This window comes from Girardinichthys multiradiatus, chromosome 21 (assembly GCF_021462225.1).
Source record: "Girardinichthys multiradiatus isolate DD_20200921_A chromosome 21, DD_fGirMul_XY1, whole genome shotgun sequence".
Lineage (NCBI taxonomy): Eukaryota > Metazoa > Chordata > Actinopteri > Cyprinodontiformes > Goodeidae > Girardinichthys > Girardinichthys multiradiatus.
In genome coordinates, this window is record NC_061813.1 from 20,322,250 (window position 1) to 20,339,770 (window position 17,521).

A 17,521-nucleotide genomic window follows, 5' to 3' on the forward strand; every position below is an offset into this window, starting at 1 on the left:
GACCAGCTCTCCTTCTGACACCCTCTCTGGTGCAGCGCTATGAATAACAGGGACAGAATAGGCGACTAATTCCCTCATCAAAGACTACCTTGTCCATCGCTGGTCAAAACGACAAGCAATAAAGCTTAACGTCACAATACAAAGAGACTTGTTCGACCTTATTAGCTTAGCGGGGTCGAATTAATGCAAGGGACCTCATTTAACTGGGTTGTAGGGGACAAAACGGAGGCTCTCACTTAAAAACCTGTGGCGTGACAGTGCACTGCAAAAACCGACCTGTTAGAATTGATCCAATGAAACTGCTTCACCCATTCTGTTTGGGGAGATTGTTGTTAATATTTATCTGATTAGAAATCAAAATTGTTTATAAATAAATTAGGTCAATTCCACCAACTTTTAAAAGATTTCAACACAACATTTGTAACATTCCAACAATGTAAGGTAATATAACCCTAGATTAATTAATTTTATTACAGTAAAAATAGCTTTAGTTTTTAATTCATTCATTTAGAGTAAGCTCAAGAAGAAAACAAGCAAACGAAGCTGCTGCTTGGGGCCGCCAAGGCACCAGGGGGCGCTCTAGAGCCCAAGCGTTCTGACAGAATGCAACTGTCAAAACTTCCATTTATGTTTATAAGGTGCTGAAACCACTGAAATGACTGATGAAGTCAGTGTGTTTTAAAATATTTTCACTCAATAGAAGTTTTTAAATTGATCAGCGAGCTCCAGCTCTAGTTGTGTCCTCCATACAATAAACAATAGGCCTTTTGTTGGTGCATGATCCCTCTATGTTTGGTACACCGGGGTTTGACAGAACAGTTCCATCCAATTTCATTTTCTTATTAAATGTTACTTAAATTAATTTACAGCTTTTTCTTAAATAGTTTTTTTCTTTCACAAAGCCTGTTTCTATGCTGATGTAAATGTGGGTAAAATAGTAGGTGGCCCCAGACAAATCTGGATCAAGGCATAAACAAACTAAGCTGCTGCTTGGAGCCTCCGGGGCAGCAGGGGGAGCCTTAAGAGCCCTCAACTTATTTGATGGAATACAGATGTCAAAACCTCAAGTTCATACATGAAGAATCATCAGAGCCTTAAGTTTGCATCAAAGGTTTACAGGTAGGAAATATAAGATGGGGAGCATTAAGGAAATGTAATACTGCAATAATTATTTTAACTGGAACTAATAAATATTTACCTCAATCTTCTCTTTCTTTTCCATCACAATGTCTCTACCATACTCCTTGAGATTTTGCATTTTGCCATATAACCTCATCTTCTCTTTTTAATTGCTACAATTAATTTTTTAATAATTTGAAGTGAATAAATTGAGCATCAAACAAAATGCATTCAGTGATTAAGGTAATTTGATTGTTGGCTTAAAAGTAAATTATGTCATTTAAGGGTATTAAAATTAGCCACAAGAAACACAATTAAGCTTGAAGAATGTAAAAAAGATATATTAATTATCTAAAGAAACACAACAATATTTTCAAAAATAGTCCAAGTGGACTTCCAACTTTAGTTCTTTCTAATTTCATCAATAGAGCCAACTTGAATAACTGGACGCTGGAGTAAGCACTCCAGCATCGGCACATTCAAGAAGGACATGGTATTAGTCACCAATACAGCTCTCATTACATGAAGACAACCTCTGTCTGTCCTTCTGTCTTTCCTTGTAATATGTGGGATTCTGCCATAGGATAAACTGGAGTCAATGACAGCTAATCTCTGGCTCTGTATCTTATGCAATAAATACTTTTCAAACTAAACTCAACATAAATATCACAAGAAGAGATAACAGTGGTGCCTAAACTGGTCTTTATATCGCTGCTCATTGGACGTTTTTAAATAGTTTACATCAACTCATTTCTGCTCAAACAAGATGTAACAAAATTTACATTAATCCAATATTTTCCTAACGCAACATACCTAGTGAGATTAGAAATCCCTTCATTATAAGATTCAAGTCTAACTGTTCTGTTTTGTATCGACTAAACTAGTCAAGTCAGGCGATATTTGTCAGTTTACATTTGATTAATAAAGTGTACAAGAACATAACATCTGCAGCATTAATTGTTCCTAAATGACAGGATAATAATACAGATTTAAAATATCCTGAAATAAATACACTTGATTAATAAGGACACGGTTTTACAACTATGGTCATTAATGAGCACAAACAAATTTTATAGATGGAGAGGATCCCCTTTATCACAACATAGGCCTCTACTGGGTCCTCCTTTTACTATAAAAACATATTGCAGTGGGTATTAAATATAAGCCAATAAATTTATTCATAATTTAATCAAGCATATTAGTTTGTAAATGTAATGTTTTTAGTGGCTAAATTCTTACTTTAGCTACTTTCTTTTTATCAGATCCTACAAAAATATGTTGATTAGATTTGAACAGAAAATGGTGGTTCTTTCCACTATTAGCCGTTCTCAGTTCCCATGTGCTGTGTCCAGTAGAGAACAGTGAGGGTGTGGTGTTCGTTGCAGTTCCATTATAGATAATTCTAACAGTTAAAAGTAAAGAGCTGTAGGTTTGGATATGCTCTGAATCCAGTTGTGATTTTTTGATCAAAATTTCATCAAACCTGCTAAAATGATGCCTATTTTTCCTGTTTCAAACACAACAAAGTGTCCTCTGGCTGCCTAATACTGTATATCCCATCAACATGGGCCATAATAGACATAAATGCTGTTATTCACTTCACCTGTCATAACTTCATGCCTAAACAGTGCATATATTTCCTACTTACAAATCTTGAGTATATTCTACCCAAATAAAAGGCATGCCAACTGCTACACTGTTCTCAGTGGTTAAACTCTAAGTTTGTTTTTTTCAGTGTAGCAGTAATATTACAGAACAAAAACACAAATGGTTCCTGATGAAGGCATACAATAAGCTTTTCAAATCTATTCTAATAGGGTGGTATGTAAACTGTTTCCCTGACAACGACTAAAATGTTCTCCAACACAGAAACCTTCTCAACCTCAAATTAGACTTACATTTTCTCACCGTTGATGCATTCATTCATAATACAACCCATACAAGCATATCACTCTTACTGTATTATACTGAACACTGCACACAGCAAATTGCTGGGATTTACATTTAGAAAACATGAATAATTTTACTGGCTTACATTTAAAACCTTCCAACAGTCTTTTTTATAGCGTGGGGGTAGTGGGGCCCACGTGCGTGTTCAGCACTATGCAGTGGACGCTGAAGTTGATTAACTCAAGAAAAGAAAGTAAAAGAAAAAGCAGCTGTGGGAAAAGAAGTGAAGCCAATATGATTTAATAAATATGTAAAGTTCTGAGCAGTAGGAAGCAGACGCATGGAGACACTTTCTCAGACACAGCGTGTTCTATCCATTGCAGGAGTGAATCACGGTTTAAGTGTTCAGCCCACTTAAGCTAGACTTTGCAAGTCACAGAGGTTTGAAGTGATTTGTGAGGCGTGCAGTGTTTATGGAAATGCACACGGCAGGATGGAGAGTTAAAAAAAAAAAACAAAAAAAAAAAACAGACTATTAACACAAAGGAGAATTATTGGTGAAAGAAAATGCTTGAATACTTTGAGCATGTGAATACTTCAGCAAGAGCAGATTAAATCCAGGCAACATTTAGAAATGTAGAGCCATGAGATGTGATGCAAGATATATCAGATTTCTTTCTTTAGTAGGCTCAACTGCTCTTATTAAGCCACCTCATGGATTTATTTTGTCGGTTTTTATGTTCTTCGATATTAATGGAAGGATTTTACAAGCAAATTACAAAAAAGTCAAAATGCAAACAATTTTTTCTTTCACAACCTCCAGTTCCAGGAGGCTAAACCTACAATAGTGTACTTGTTCATCCCAAGGGTGAGACTCTTTCCAATCAGCTCATAAATAAACATATATATTCCAGACTGATTAGAGCACATGTTGCACAAAGCAGAGGGGGGCATAAGGAATGGAACTAAATTTAAAATTAAATGTCAGCTGTAATAACAAAGGCCTCAACTGTTACATTTCTAAAGAGATCTACTTCCCACAGAGCACAGAGAGAGAGACAAAAGTGGTTTTTAATATAGATGCTAACATTTTCTGCTCCTTTTAATAAATCTACCCCTCCAATCATTTAAACTTTTTTTTTTAGACTTAGATCCTTATGCTGGTGCCCATCTCCAGCAGTCATTGGACAGGAAGTTGAGTCACTAGTCACTGGTTGGAGCCGACGTGAAAGAAAATACCCGATTCTGAACAATATTCAGTATATGAGCACATGCAGTAACTGCTCAGTCTCTTCATATAGGATACAGGGCTTGTATAGTATACATCTCCTTTTGCACATTTTGTTATGCTGCAACTACAAACTTCACTGTATTCTATTAGGATTTTTTTTTACTTTTCAGTCCAACAAGCAATATTCTGGGAGACCATCTTCAGAAAAAAAAAAAAAAAAATTACATATGGAAGTCTTTAGTGTCTGTCTCTGCACATTTAAAAGATCAAAATGTTTGAAAATTCTTCTTTGCAAATAGGTTTAAGATGTAACGTGTCTGTTAACACTTGCCACACATTCTTAGGCCCTTCTAGCACATGAAAAGGTTTTCATCTAAACCATTTCATTGGATGTTAAGTGAACTTGTTCTGTTGGAAGATGAACCTCCACCTTAGTTTAAAGTCATTTACAGATTTTCTTCTAGAACTGCCATTGTATTTAGTTCTGTCCATTTCCCCTTTAACTGTGACCAGCTTCCCTGTGGCTGCTGAAAAGCATCTCCAGAGCTTGATGCCGCAACCAGTGTGTTCCACTGGGAGAGCTGTGTGTTTAGGGGGATGTGTGGTGTTATACTTAAGTGTTTGAAATTTAGACCAAATATATTTTAGCTCATGTGACCAGAGCTTCTCCTACACGTTTATGGCATCCCCCACTTTCTTATTGCCACTCTTTCAAGATTCATGAAAATGCAAGACTGATGGTAGTCCTGTCAAAAGAATCTCAAACCTGAGCTGTGGATCTCTGCAGCTCCTCCAGAGTTACCATGGGCCACTTTGCTGCTCTTCGATTCATTTATCCCCGACCTGTCTGGTGTGCTCCCTAATGTTTTCAATGAAACCTATAAGGACTTCACAGAACAGCTGCACTTACAGACTAAACTACACAAAAGAAACCCCTTTGTACTAATTAGGGGACTTTTAAAGCCAGTTAGTTGTGGTGCATTTTATTCTGTGGCATCAGAGTAAAGGCAGCTATCTAAATGCACTCCACACTTTTCAGATTCAGATTTTTAAAGAACATGTAGCATTTTCTTCCACTTCAGAGTTATGTAAAACTTTATATCGGTCTACCACACGGAATTAAAAGGTTTGTGGTCACAACATGAAAACTGAAAATATGAATACCCTTGAAAGGCAAAGCGTGGGAGCAGGCTGATGGTCAAATCGAATAACTTGGTTTATCACAAATGTCATGAGGTGAGTCTTAGTGTTCTGTCAAAAGTTGGGTTGGAATATTTTCCCTTTTTTTTAATAAGGTTAAGTCCATGTTTTTCATGGAATAACTTTAGGTTATTCCATGGTATGATGTAAAGAAGTATGATGTGTAGAAGTATATTGGAACACCGACTTAAAGAATAAAACATGAAGATTTCTTCAACTTTTCTCATTAATATATTGACTAAATGAATTTCATGTCATGGTAGCATACTTTCTTAACATTAATTAAACAAGACAGAGTTCTGATTTACTTATTTATTGAGGTTTCCTTGTGTAAAACATCAATATCAAAATATATGCCATACTCTGGTCATTACAATATAAGACACACTCACTGCGAAACGCTACAGTAACGTAGAAAACGTAATAAAACACAATATGTCCATAATGGGGAACATTGGAGAAGAATTACAGAGATGAACTGGCAGGAGTTAAACAGAAGTAGTGAAGGAGAAGCAGATCAGATGTTTGATACTGGGACAAAAGAGCAAAGGAGCAGCGCGTGTGGCCTTCCTCACCCCATCACTCCCCGTATCGTCCTCAACCCTTTCTTTCATCCCCTGATCCGACACACACTCCTAAAACTCACACGCTGCATGAATGGTGGTAATCAGAACAAGAGTCCGATCGCTGCGGGCATCCAGTGGTCTCAGTGGCTCTGGGTCACTATCATTGGCTAATTAGCTGCTCCCGGAGAACACCAGCTGCTCTATGGAGAAGACATTTCTACACACACACACATCTGGGCACAGCTAGCTTCTGCACTTACAATAGACTGTCATTTAGGTATGATTGCTACTCCCCTTTACCATACAGAGTAAGGGTGGCGGGGTCAAGTCAGGACTAGGAGGGAATGTGTGTGTGTGAGGAAAATGGAAAGAGGAGAGGTATGATTGGTGTTTTAAGGAATACAACAAGCCCATCAGGACGGAGAAAGATGATCTGAGGTTCACCAATCACGCCATTATTAACAAACCAAGGGCAGATTTAAATGTCGGAGGCTCTTAAATGTGTTGTCCTTGCAGATGGTTTTCACTTGAGCGAGGCGGAAGATTGGAAGAGTTTGGCCAAGTTAACCTCAGAGTAACCGCTTGTGGCCAAAGCCTTGTCTGGGACTTCCTTTAGCTTCCGGTACTCCTCCTTTACGCCGTTCTGTTGCTTTACAAAGTCTGCAAAGAAAGAAAAAAAATATACGGTGAAAAATGTGAGAGTAACGGTGAATCTAACACTGGCGCTGCAGAATCCCAACCCTTGTATTCCTTATAATAAACACTCAGGAGCATTTCAGTCTTAACTGCAAAGCTAACAGCCCCAGCGCTGTCTGAAAGTAATGCTATTACTTTAAGGACTGGATGGGCGATCACACAGAATTAGACTGATGGGTCGATGGCTCATGCACCCACGCAGGATCATGGGATCGATGGAAAAGCCCAATGAGAGCATGAAGTCAATATCTCGTCCCTGTTATCTCTTCAGGTGGGCTGTAATAAGGCCAAAGAGAAGAATGAGGGACGGCTGTCCAGGACAGGATGGCAACCACAAGCAAACCTTTTCAATATCATACTGAGCACCGAGTGTGGATCAAGTATCATGAAACCAAGTAATACCACCATCAACACACAAAGAAGTGCTGTGGATTTTTAACAGTGATCTAAGAGGAGCAGTTTGCTTTCGACTCAGTGCGATTTTAAAGTAGAAGTTCTCCTTTATAGCAAACGTTTTGTTGGGTTCTCCATTTTCCTCACATTACAGTGAACCCTGTAAATAAGTCACACAGAATCTGTCACTTCAATAATCCAATTAGCAGCATTTCAGTCCTTGGAGAGGTTTTAGAAAACTAGAAGTCGATGTTTTTTTCTATTAGTCTGACGTACCATCAAACCCACGATGAACTGCAGTCTGCTGGTTTTATCTGCTTCAGTGCTACAATTAATGTTGAAAAAACGACCTACGAATGACACCGATACGACTTCAGGTCAGTCCGGTATGAAAGGTAAATCCTTAAGCTGTTATGTGAACACTAAAGTTTATTATGTTTCTGATCTCCGGTCTAAACCAGGGGTCTGCAACCTTTAGGCTACTGACCCAGAAGTGGCTCTTTGGACCTTTCACAATGGCTCTTAGTAACTTAAGCTAAAAATGAACCAACTAGTGTTTTTAAATATAGATTAAATAACAAATGCAGTGTTTTGGCAGTTTTTAAATTTTTTCATGGAATAATTGTATTGAATTTCTACAACAGAATGACACTAAACGTACCAGTAACATGTTTAAATGTCATCAGTCAGTCAGTCATTTTATACACTGCTTCTTCCATAGTGGGTTGCAGGGAACATGGTGCCTATCTCCAACAGTCTATGGGTGAGAGGCGGGGTACACCCTGGACAGGTCGCCAGTCCGTCGCAGGGCAACACACAAACAACCATGCACACACTCATTCATTCACCTAAGGGCAATTTAGAGAGACCAATTAACCTAACTGGCATGTCTTTGGACTGTGGGAGGAAGCCGGAGTACCCGGTGAGAACCCACGCATGCACAGGGAGAACATGCAAACTCCATGCAGAAAGACCCCCGGTCAGGAATCAAACCCAGGACCTTCTTGCCGCAAGACAACAGTGCTACCAACTGCAACACCGTGCGCACTACACTTCAAATGTCAGCATCCCATAGGAGACAAGGTATCCAGCCTCCTGCAAGTTTTTTGTTTTTCGTTCATTTAAAACCTAGAAATAGTTGAAAAATTGTGGTTCTTTAAAAAATTCCTATAGTAGATATTAATGAAAAATTAAAAGTTTTTTTTTTTTTTTTTAAAGGTTATTTAATACTTGGGACTCTAAACGAGTTTTATTTAGCTGGACTGAGGGCAAAAATGGCTCTTTGAATTGTAAAGGCGGCAGATCTGTGGTCTAAACTGTCAAACAATTTTAGCCCCACAGCAATATTCCACAATAACCTGTGGAAAAAGAAAAATCCTGAAATGCCACATTTGCCTTTTTGTTTAACACAACTTTCTGAAGGCAGTGATGTCTCAGCCACACCTCTGACTTAGCCCTCGACCCAAAACACATTAGCTATATGCAGACGCTGCAAGCTTTCTTCTTTGTTATTAGTGCATGTCCGTGGCGGCCTGGCGTAGTTATTATAGCATTTTCAGTCATTTTATGTGGGGACAAAGTCATTTCAAGAAACACAGCTGTGTTTACCAGACACTTTTCAGGATTGGCAAACAGAAAAGTCATATTTGAAGACATGTTTGTGTGTGAATGATAGCCCCAGCCCAGGGATACCTGTAAATCATCATCGGTAGAAGGAATTAGGTTAGTTGGGCAAAATTCACTGCGACTCTTCACCCTGGTTTTAAAAGGAAAATATTGAAGTCATGTTTATAAAGCTACTGCTAACATTGGCTTCTGTTAAGATAAATGCTTGTTTAGATATCCATATTTCTGTCTTGGAATTTTTGTGTTCAGGGCTGCCTCACATCGGCCAAAAAAATTAATATTTACAGCTGGACTGACGGTTTTTGTCTAGATCCATTAGTGAGGCGTTGAATAAAAAGCAGTTAGCAGCTGTTAGTCAGCAAAATGAAATGCACATAGTATATATTTTCCACTCTGAAAGCCTTGGTTTTGGTTTATGCCAACATGTGGCACCAATTTTTAATTTTCCCAATTGTAACATTCTTGAGTAAAAAACATGATAACTGAAGGTAACTTAAGCAGTATTTGTGCAGAACATGCCTATCCTATTACACACATAATACGGGGAATTTTGCTACAAACCTTTTTGGGGACACCGGACTAGTTTCTGTGAATGAATCATTGTGGATTAACCAATAACACAACCAATGAAGGTAGCTGGAAATAAACCACTCCAGGCTGAGGTTAAAGATCATGTCTTTGAAGGGTTTGTTTTGGATTTACAGAAAATATCTGCTTAGAAAGACCTTATTAATGTGCTAATCTTTACAAATGTACTGTAAATAAAGAAAAGCACATCATGTCAGAGGCCCATAATGGAGGTCGTTTTACATTAGATCCAATGTGCACACAAACTAAGTTGTCCATATGGCCAGTTGCCACCTCCATGTCCATATCTCCTCTCTTGTCCTTCCTGTCTGCTGCATTAGTGGCCACTGGATAAATACGGCCCCACTGGCAACACGGGGGAACAAAGGTTAGATACACACATGCACTAAACGAATATATACACGACAACCCAGGTAGTTAAACACTTAAAAAGCCTAGTAGCTCAGCCGCTAAAGAACATGCACGAGCCAAACAGTATCACACGTCCATGTGTGGAAGATGGTGTGGTTGACTTAAACGGCAGCAGCAACTATTACCAGATAATCCACATTTCAACGGGGATGAAAGGAGAGGGGGGGGGGGTGCAGGGAGAGACTATTTATCCGGGGAATAGAAAGGGGGGTGATGATGCATGATCAAGCGAAAGCAATCATGTCATCATTTTCTGAAAGGTGGAAGAAAATAATTCTTCCCTTCCCCTCCCTCCCACTTCTTCCCTCCAGCCCAATCACTGTGAGGCGAACAGATACAAATAATGACTTAAGAGTCACAGAGAAGAAAAGAAAGAGAGACAGATCTCTCCGCAGGTCGGAGCACGGTGGGGAATGTGGTTCAAATGAGTAGTCTCCACTTTGAGGGAGCGAGAGGTGGGAGTAGAAGGGAAGGGTGGAGGGTGCTTTAAGGGAAAGGTATGGTCCCGGCATCAAGTATAAGGTTTAAAAGCCGGGAGGATTTTCCATCCCTCCGTTTCTACGGTTTAAAGTGAGATTCCAGAAAAGTGCCGTTGCCATCCAGAGTTTTATCCGGGTTTAGGGAGCAACAAGTAGTGCAATACCCCCCTTCCCCACAAGTTGCTGCACACTGCTGGTCGGCAGGACTATCAAGGTTTACTACACTTTTCCTTCTTAACAAGAAAAGCAAATTCAGCCATTTGAAAGTATTCCAGGTTGCAGAAATCATTCTCTGAAGAGGACACTAAGGGCAACACCGCTACTACACTTGGCAAGCTAAAAGAGGCATGTCTGTAAAGCTGCTGACGTCAGGCTAGCCATTGAAACAGAGATCTCAACTAATTCACCAGCTAATTTCAGACTGTTTCACTCCTACTGTAACTCTATAAAGAGCAGCAAATCATTTTGTGTAATAAGCACTGAAAAACTACAATCAATCTATTTCTGCTAAAACATGTGAACATAAATAACATTATTATTACTCTGATAATTACAGCCACACCCATCGGGAAAATCCTGGTTTCCCAACACAAAGTCACCAGTTGGGAATTTGGGTTATTATAAAGTATAAATAAAAGAAGCAAAGAATAACATAAAGACTTGGATGGATGAGGGAAGAGGGATAGATGGAAGGAAGGACGTTTTATACATCGATGGAGGGAATTTTGTTTTCTTATGTGTCTCCAAGGACATGTTGACTGATGAGTTCATAGACTGAAGGCGGTGGGAGTTTTGATGCATTTAATGAATAGGGAAAACCCCAACAGATATTTTACTACCTGATCTGTCGATCGAACACTATCAGAGGAAAATTGGACAATTCCAAAGCAGTAAAAACCAATATATTTCATAATTTTAGCAGAAGATGGAAATGAACCAATGTTTTGATCTTGGACACATTCTTACACACACGCGCGTTAAGTCCAGCACATGTGCGTGTGCACAGTGAGCCTACCAGAGGTTATCTCTGCTCTAACTAGGTGTTGTCACACACTCGCGCACACTCCGGTGCAGCCGGGCACGAGTAGATCAGGGCTCTGCACGCTCTAACTAGGTGTAAATACAATAACAAGCCTGTAATTAAGTGAGCATGATGAAGTTAATGGAGATCGGCCATTCTGTCGGCCGCCTCCATGAATATTCTATTAGGCTGGTGGCGACGGGCAGCTGGAATAGCAGTTAATTTAATCACTACTCAGAGCACGGGGAAACTTCTTTGTGTGAGTGTAATTGCACAGAATGAATAATTGATTTGACAATCGCACCCGTGGATTTTGCCACCCCGGTTTGTATCAGCGGAGAAGAAGGGAGGGGGAGCGTGGAAGATGGAAACGGGAAGAAAATGGGAGAAGAGGAGAGAAAGGACAGAGAGGGAAGAAGAGGAGGAGGAGGACTAAACGCAGAGCGCCAGAGAGGTTGCAGGGAAGCGGTCTGTAAATGGATCATTAGAAAAGCGCAGCTCAAGGACAATTTTTATTTTATCAATGCGGTGAAATTACATTATTGCTCACACACGCAATCATACTGCCCACACTTAAGACTGAGACCTAGAGGAGGGGACGAAGGGGAGGGGGCAGGATGAGGAGAAAAGAAGCAGACAGAGAACAGGGAAGAAGATACAAAATGATTTAATAGTCATTGATACGGCATGCTCCCAGCTAAAGAACGGACAGCGTGCGTTTTCTCTCTCTCCCTCTCTCATTGTGGGCGCACCTCTGTGTGTAATCTATTAGAGATCTCCTGTGGCGGATGAAATTACCTCCATGTTTTACTCAGTCGCAGCAATCAGGCGCAAAAAACGCAACGTACATGCAGATAAGACGGGCTTGCAGAACGCGCGCGCACACATGAATGGACCCAGCAGAGGATTGCAGAGAACACAGCTAAATTACAATCTGCGTTGAGTCAGAGCTCTTTTGTGCTGTACATAAAGTCTGTGCAATTTCCCATTAATGTCTTGTATTATACATGTTCAATGCATGGTTGAAAATACACCTTGAGCCTGCATCATGGCTACGTGCAGCATAAAAACCCAGATATTATCTAAACTGACAGGTATGGTCATGATACACATTTACTTTCAGCTAACAGCAGCACAAGAAAATGTTCACATATTCTATTTCTTTCTTTAAGATAAATCCCCTCAAATGACCAAACCCAGAGACTCTTAAGTCGCTTTTCCGACATGTAAATATGGGCATGGAGTGTGACAGCTTGAGAGCGAGCTCCTGAGACGAGCGCACGTAGAAACAGCAGCTCTCTTACCAGCGAGCTAGCAGTTTCCAGCGCTGACCCAACAGCCGTGCCTCACGTTCATAATCACCGCTCTGTCAATCTGCACCATGAGCCGAAGCCAACGTTGAACCAACAGTTGAAGGAAAATATGGAGTATTAATAGAGTGAAAGTTGAGCCATCACCAGCCGGCGTGGGCATTTCAGTAAAGGGAAATATTTGCCGTTGTGAATCCTGATGTAAACAATAAAAGTTAATGAATGTAACGGAAGAGGATTATATGTATTTTCAGCAGCAGATAGCAAGCCTCTGGGGGGGGAGTTCTTTGTCATAAAACCAGTTACCACATAGTTTAATGTGGTTTTAATTTGACCAAAATCAGCACCAGGGAGATGAACCAGATTCCCAGAGCTGAGTGAGGTGTGTAGAACTATATGCTTTTCTCTCTGTAATCTGAGCGGTGAGGCCCCTGGGTGCGTAATGCAGTAATGTAGGGTATTACTGCCCCAGGACGGATGGATAACACCTTCAACCTATATTTTATAGCAGCATGAAGGTGTTTATATGCGTATCTTTTCTCACATTGTGGAGGAAATGAATCATTTGGTTTGCAAGTGAGACCAGAGGGCTGACTGATGCAGCCAAAAACGTGTTAAATTCAAGTCGCAATAGCAACAGGTGCTGGTTATTTCTCAACATCGCCGTCTTGTATTTTTGTTTTTTCATACCTCACTTTTTTTAGGTTTGTTTTGCATCTGGTTAGACAAATGACAATAAAAGTATTTTCTCTACTCAACTTATAGTCTACAGCAAAGAAATCTGGTTACTGTGGCACAAAAACCTATTTCCTACTAAGGATTTCATCACAAACCGTCACAAATTAGGTCCAGTCAAGCTGGACCGCTTGCTGATTTCTCTGTTCATCTCTAATAAAAAGCAATTTTTGATTTATTTCCTGGTCAAACTCTCGATCAGGGGTTAAGCTCTCAGGCTTTTACTAGTTAAGATCTTATAAACTGATTCACGACCATCTGACATATTGTTCAACAAAAACTGCGGCCTTTGAATGATGAGCATATATTCCATACAATGTGACGGCGGACACAAACGTAGCGTACAGGACTGAGACGTACAAAAAAAGGGCAGGAAGTGCACACAAATCAAATCAACAGCGCCACATTGCACAAGAGAACCTAAAGAAAAGAGGAAAGTCAGGAATTGATTGGTGATGATTTCTTGCATCTGGGCCGAGACGGAAATAAAAGAAAGCAAAAATGGAGGCTATAATCATGTTAGTCCCCCCACCCCCTCTTTTCCTACACTGGCCCAAACCCTCTATTTCAGCTCCCTCCGTTTTCTGAGTGGTCATCTGTTGATTACACGTTATATTTAAGTCTGTTGTCTCGATCCTTTGCTGCCTCACTTTGGCCTGAGCTCACACACTCGCGAAACTCAGGCATACATACATAAATAACATACATACATAAATATTTAATCAAATAAATAAATCACTCGGCCTGGCGGCCCTTTCTAATCAAGTGACATCAATCAGGGAGAACTGTGGGTAAAGAGGCCTTGTGGCTGACGCCTACTGAGTGCACCCGGACCGCTGGAGTAGCGTCTATTTGAGTCCAAGGGGGGAAATATACGCTCCATGTCCCATTACAGGAGAAGGGCTATCCTTCGTCACAGCGCCCATTACTCGCCCTATCATTTCCCCAAATCTAAAACCTGTTTTCAATCAACACAGCCAAACGAGTGCCTGTCCAAGAGCGGCAGAGAGAGAGAGAGACAAAAAAAAAAGGAGAGGGAGCACGGGACAGAAAGCAGCAGAGATGGACAGTGAGGGTAGAGGGAGAGAGATGGAGGGCTCTTTCCTTCTTTCTTCCAGTGATTGGAGCGTTTTGCATTCTGTATGTGTGTGTGATTGAATCCGTCTCCTAAATTAGGGCTGTCGACTCGAGGAGCTGAATGTCCTTAACCCCCCCTCCCCATAACCAATGCCTGGGTGCTGCAACTTGTGACTGGTGAATATTTTAAGTGCAGCCTGGGTAAAAGGTTTATATTGAGACTTTGATTGCTAATGCTATGTTGTATGTGCGAGAAAGCATTGTTAAGTTATTAAAATTCAAAGTTTCTCGGCAGCCCTGCTAACTTGATTTCAGTCTCAAAGTCAGTAAAGCAGAGCATTAACTACAAAAACTGGAGTCGGAATCAGTCGATAGAACCCAAAGAAAAGCAGCTGCTAGTCTTACTTCTCTCGTCAGTCTGCAGAACTTTGGCCACGGCGTAGTCCCAGTCAAAGATGTATCTGTAGAAGCAGAGCTGGTTGTACAGGGCCTTCTCGGAGTACTGCAAAGAGAAAACAGATGCTGTTAATGCAACCAACGTTTGTTAAATAACTTATCATGCTAGAAACGGTCTGAGTGTGTGAACAACACTACTCCAGAAGATTATATGACGCCCTAGCACTTCCGTCCAATGTTACCGTCAGCTGTGAAGATTCCTGCCTGAACATGCTGCCTAAGATCAGGACGTCTGTTTCGCGGATTTGTTATTCTGATTTCAATCTGTCTGGGTCTAGAGAACAGTATGGATTCAAAAACATAGTGATATATCGGCGAAGAAAACACAGAGGCAGTCATCTTGACACAGCAAGGTCCAAGCAGGGCATTTGTTCAGTCATATGCAAGATATATGGAGAACAATGCAGTGAGACACAGTTCCCACAAAGTCGGGGCTTACTCTGTGTGTATTGTCCGCAGATGTTTGAGATTTCATAGTCAAGCTACCAATTTCCCTTTTATTCCTTCCTTTATTTTTAAGTATGTTCAATATGTTTTAGAGGCACCTACTCCTTTCTGCCCCTTAAATTGTCTTTTTGTGGCGCAGTATAGCTCACATAAGATCAGCGAAAGAACGAAGTAGAAGATGACCATGGGAGAAATAGTGGAACTTCTTCATTTACATTCCACAGTGTATTTAATGGAAGCACAGACAACCTTCGTCTGCTACGGTTACTCTTTTTATGTCTCATACTGACGTTAATTATGAAGGTTTCCTCCACTGTCGCCATGTTGCGATCACGAACGATTTGCTAATATCTGAAACCTCTGATTTCAAAAGCTAACTCAGAACCGCCCCCTAGTTGATATAGTACCTAACAGCATGGCTGTTGTAAGGCCAATCGGGCGGACCCAATTGCAAGCATAAAGGGAGTACAAATGACCCTTGAAAGCGTATAATATTTTGCATACTAATCACTTGAAAGCTACTACAATAATTAGCGCATGTTTACACTTTGGGTAGCCTGTGAATCAGAATCAAACCAAACAAATATTACAGAGTACATTATTTAAACAAGAGTGTGTTAAACTATTTCAGCAGCAGTGGAAATAATTGCTGCATTTCCATTTCATTCGATCATGTTATACATTTTGTTTAAAATATCTTGGCAAATACTGTGAAAAAATCTCATGCTGACCCATGCATACACTCAATCCAATGAAAAACTGCACACATGAACAATCAAGCATCACCTGATAAATGTACCTGCAGGTTGGGTCTTTATAAAACGCTGCGTTCTGTAATGTTTTCTACTCCATTGTTACTTATGGAGCAGAATTAGTTACTGTGCCTGAGCTAAAGGAACAGGGGTCAAAATGTTCCTTTTTAATTTCTAACCACTAATCTCACAGCCCCTCTGTTTGTGTGACAAACAGCGTAAAGAACTGGAGGTATAAAGCAGTGAGTGAGTGAGCAGTGATCAGTCTGATTGTTAAAAAGGTTGGTAACAAATACAACTGTTACTCAGACAAATACACCAGAGAAATTATGAAGCCTGGAAGAATTTAGTTATTATCAGAGGTTCTGATCTTTTTCTCTACTGACAGTTACATGCATACGTGCAACACAGACAACTCTTAACTACTGCAGCTATATTCACTTCAACAGAAACCTGTTGACATGCCACATGTTCCATAAGTGGAAGCAATCAGGAGTTAAAATATGTCTGTAGCTTAGCTAAGATGAAGAACCATAGGTTAGCACAGGAATTATTATAATGAGCTTCACCAGCTGTTCAGGTCCTTGGAGCTGCAGCAGAAGCAGCTTTAAGGAACATCTTAACCTGCACTCTGCAGATAAATGAGAGCCTAGGCCGAGATCAGTGGTGCAGCAGGACAAAAAAGTCCAGGGATTTTTTACGTACTCACTAAATGCTGTTTATACTCTTTAGACCCTTGGTTTAACATTATTCTTATTGCAATATAAAAAATGTTTCTGTTTTACTTTATTTCATTTGACGACATCATCCAATCTGGAAAACACTGCATACATACCTTCCCTCAATGCCTACCTTCAATAATCTGCAATGATACTCTCAATATATGCCATCCCTTAATGCATTAAATGTGTAAAAGATCCTCACCTTCAAGATACAACGTATCTTTCATTCAACCTCTTATGTACTATTTTTAAAACCACATTTGGTAAAGCATGAGCGAGAGGAGAAAACTGAAACTACAGCTTCATCAAAAACACACAAAGAATGTGGACTAATGTGTTTAAGCTATATTAGGAATGTATAATATATAGGTAGTATATGTAATATAAGATAATCCGACATACAACTTTATTAATAAGCTGAGCAATTATTAAAAAAAACATAAGAAAGGTTTTTAAGAGATTTTCTCAAAAATCTAAACCCTAGATTTTACAACAGTGTTTATGTTATTCTGAACATTTTAATACAAAATATTTGTCTAGTTGGGTTTTTATTATTTATATGTTCCACAAATCATGAAGTATTGCTAAACCTGGCTTCTGCCTTCGTAATGTCCCAAAGAACTATTGCTCTACCTTTTATTATTTCTTTAAATCAGGACCAACTTAAATAAACTTTATTTTAAAATCTGTAATACCTAAAAAACAAAATTAAAAAAAAACTCTGGACAGGATAATCCCACATTAAACTCAGATTATTTATTTCAGTTTGTGGTAATGCTTTCTTTTACAGTTCACTTATTAT

At 39.8% G+C, this 17,521-nt stretch overlaps 1 protein-coding gene across 3 annotated transcripts in view; it reads right to left on the bottom strand.

Annotated features, from left to right (window-relative positions):
- Positions 1 to 5,737: 5,737 nt before the first annotated feature.
- pola1 (polymerase (DNA directed), alpha 1) overlaps positions 5,738 to 17,521 on the bottom strand; it is a 71,679-nt gene continuing 59,895 nt past the window's right edge. For all 3 annotated transcript variants that reach the window (XM_047349940.1, XM_047349939.1, XM_047349942.1), the window contains 2 exons: positions 14,748 to 14,844; positions 5,738 to 6,666 (listed from right to left, as the gene is read on the bottom strand). In XM_047349940.1, coding sequence (XP_047205896.1) covers positions 6,530 to 6,666; positions 14,748 to 14,844 — 234 coding nt within the window. In that variant the 3' untranslated portion in view covers positions 5,738 to 6,529. The remainder of the gene's footprint in view (positions 6,667 to 14,747; positions 14,845 to 17,521) is intronic.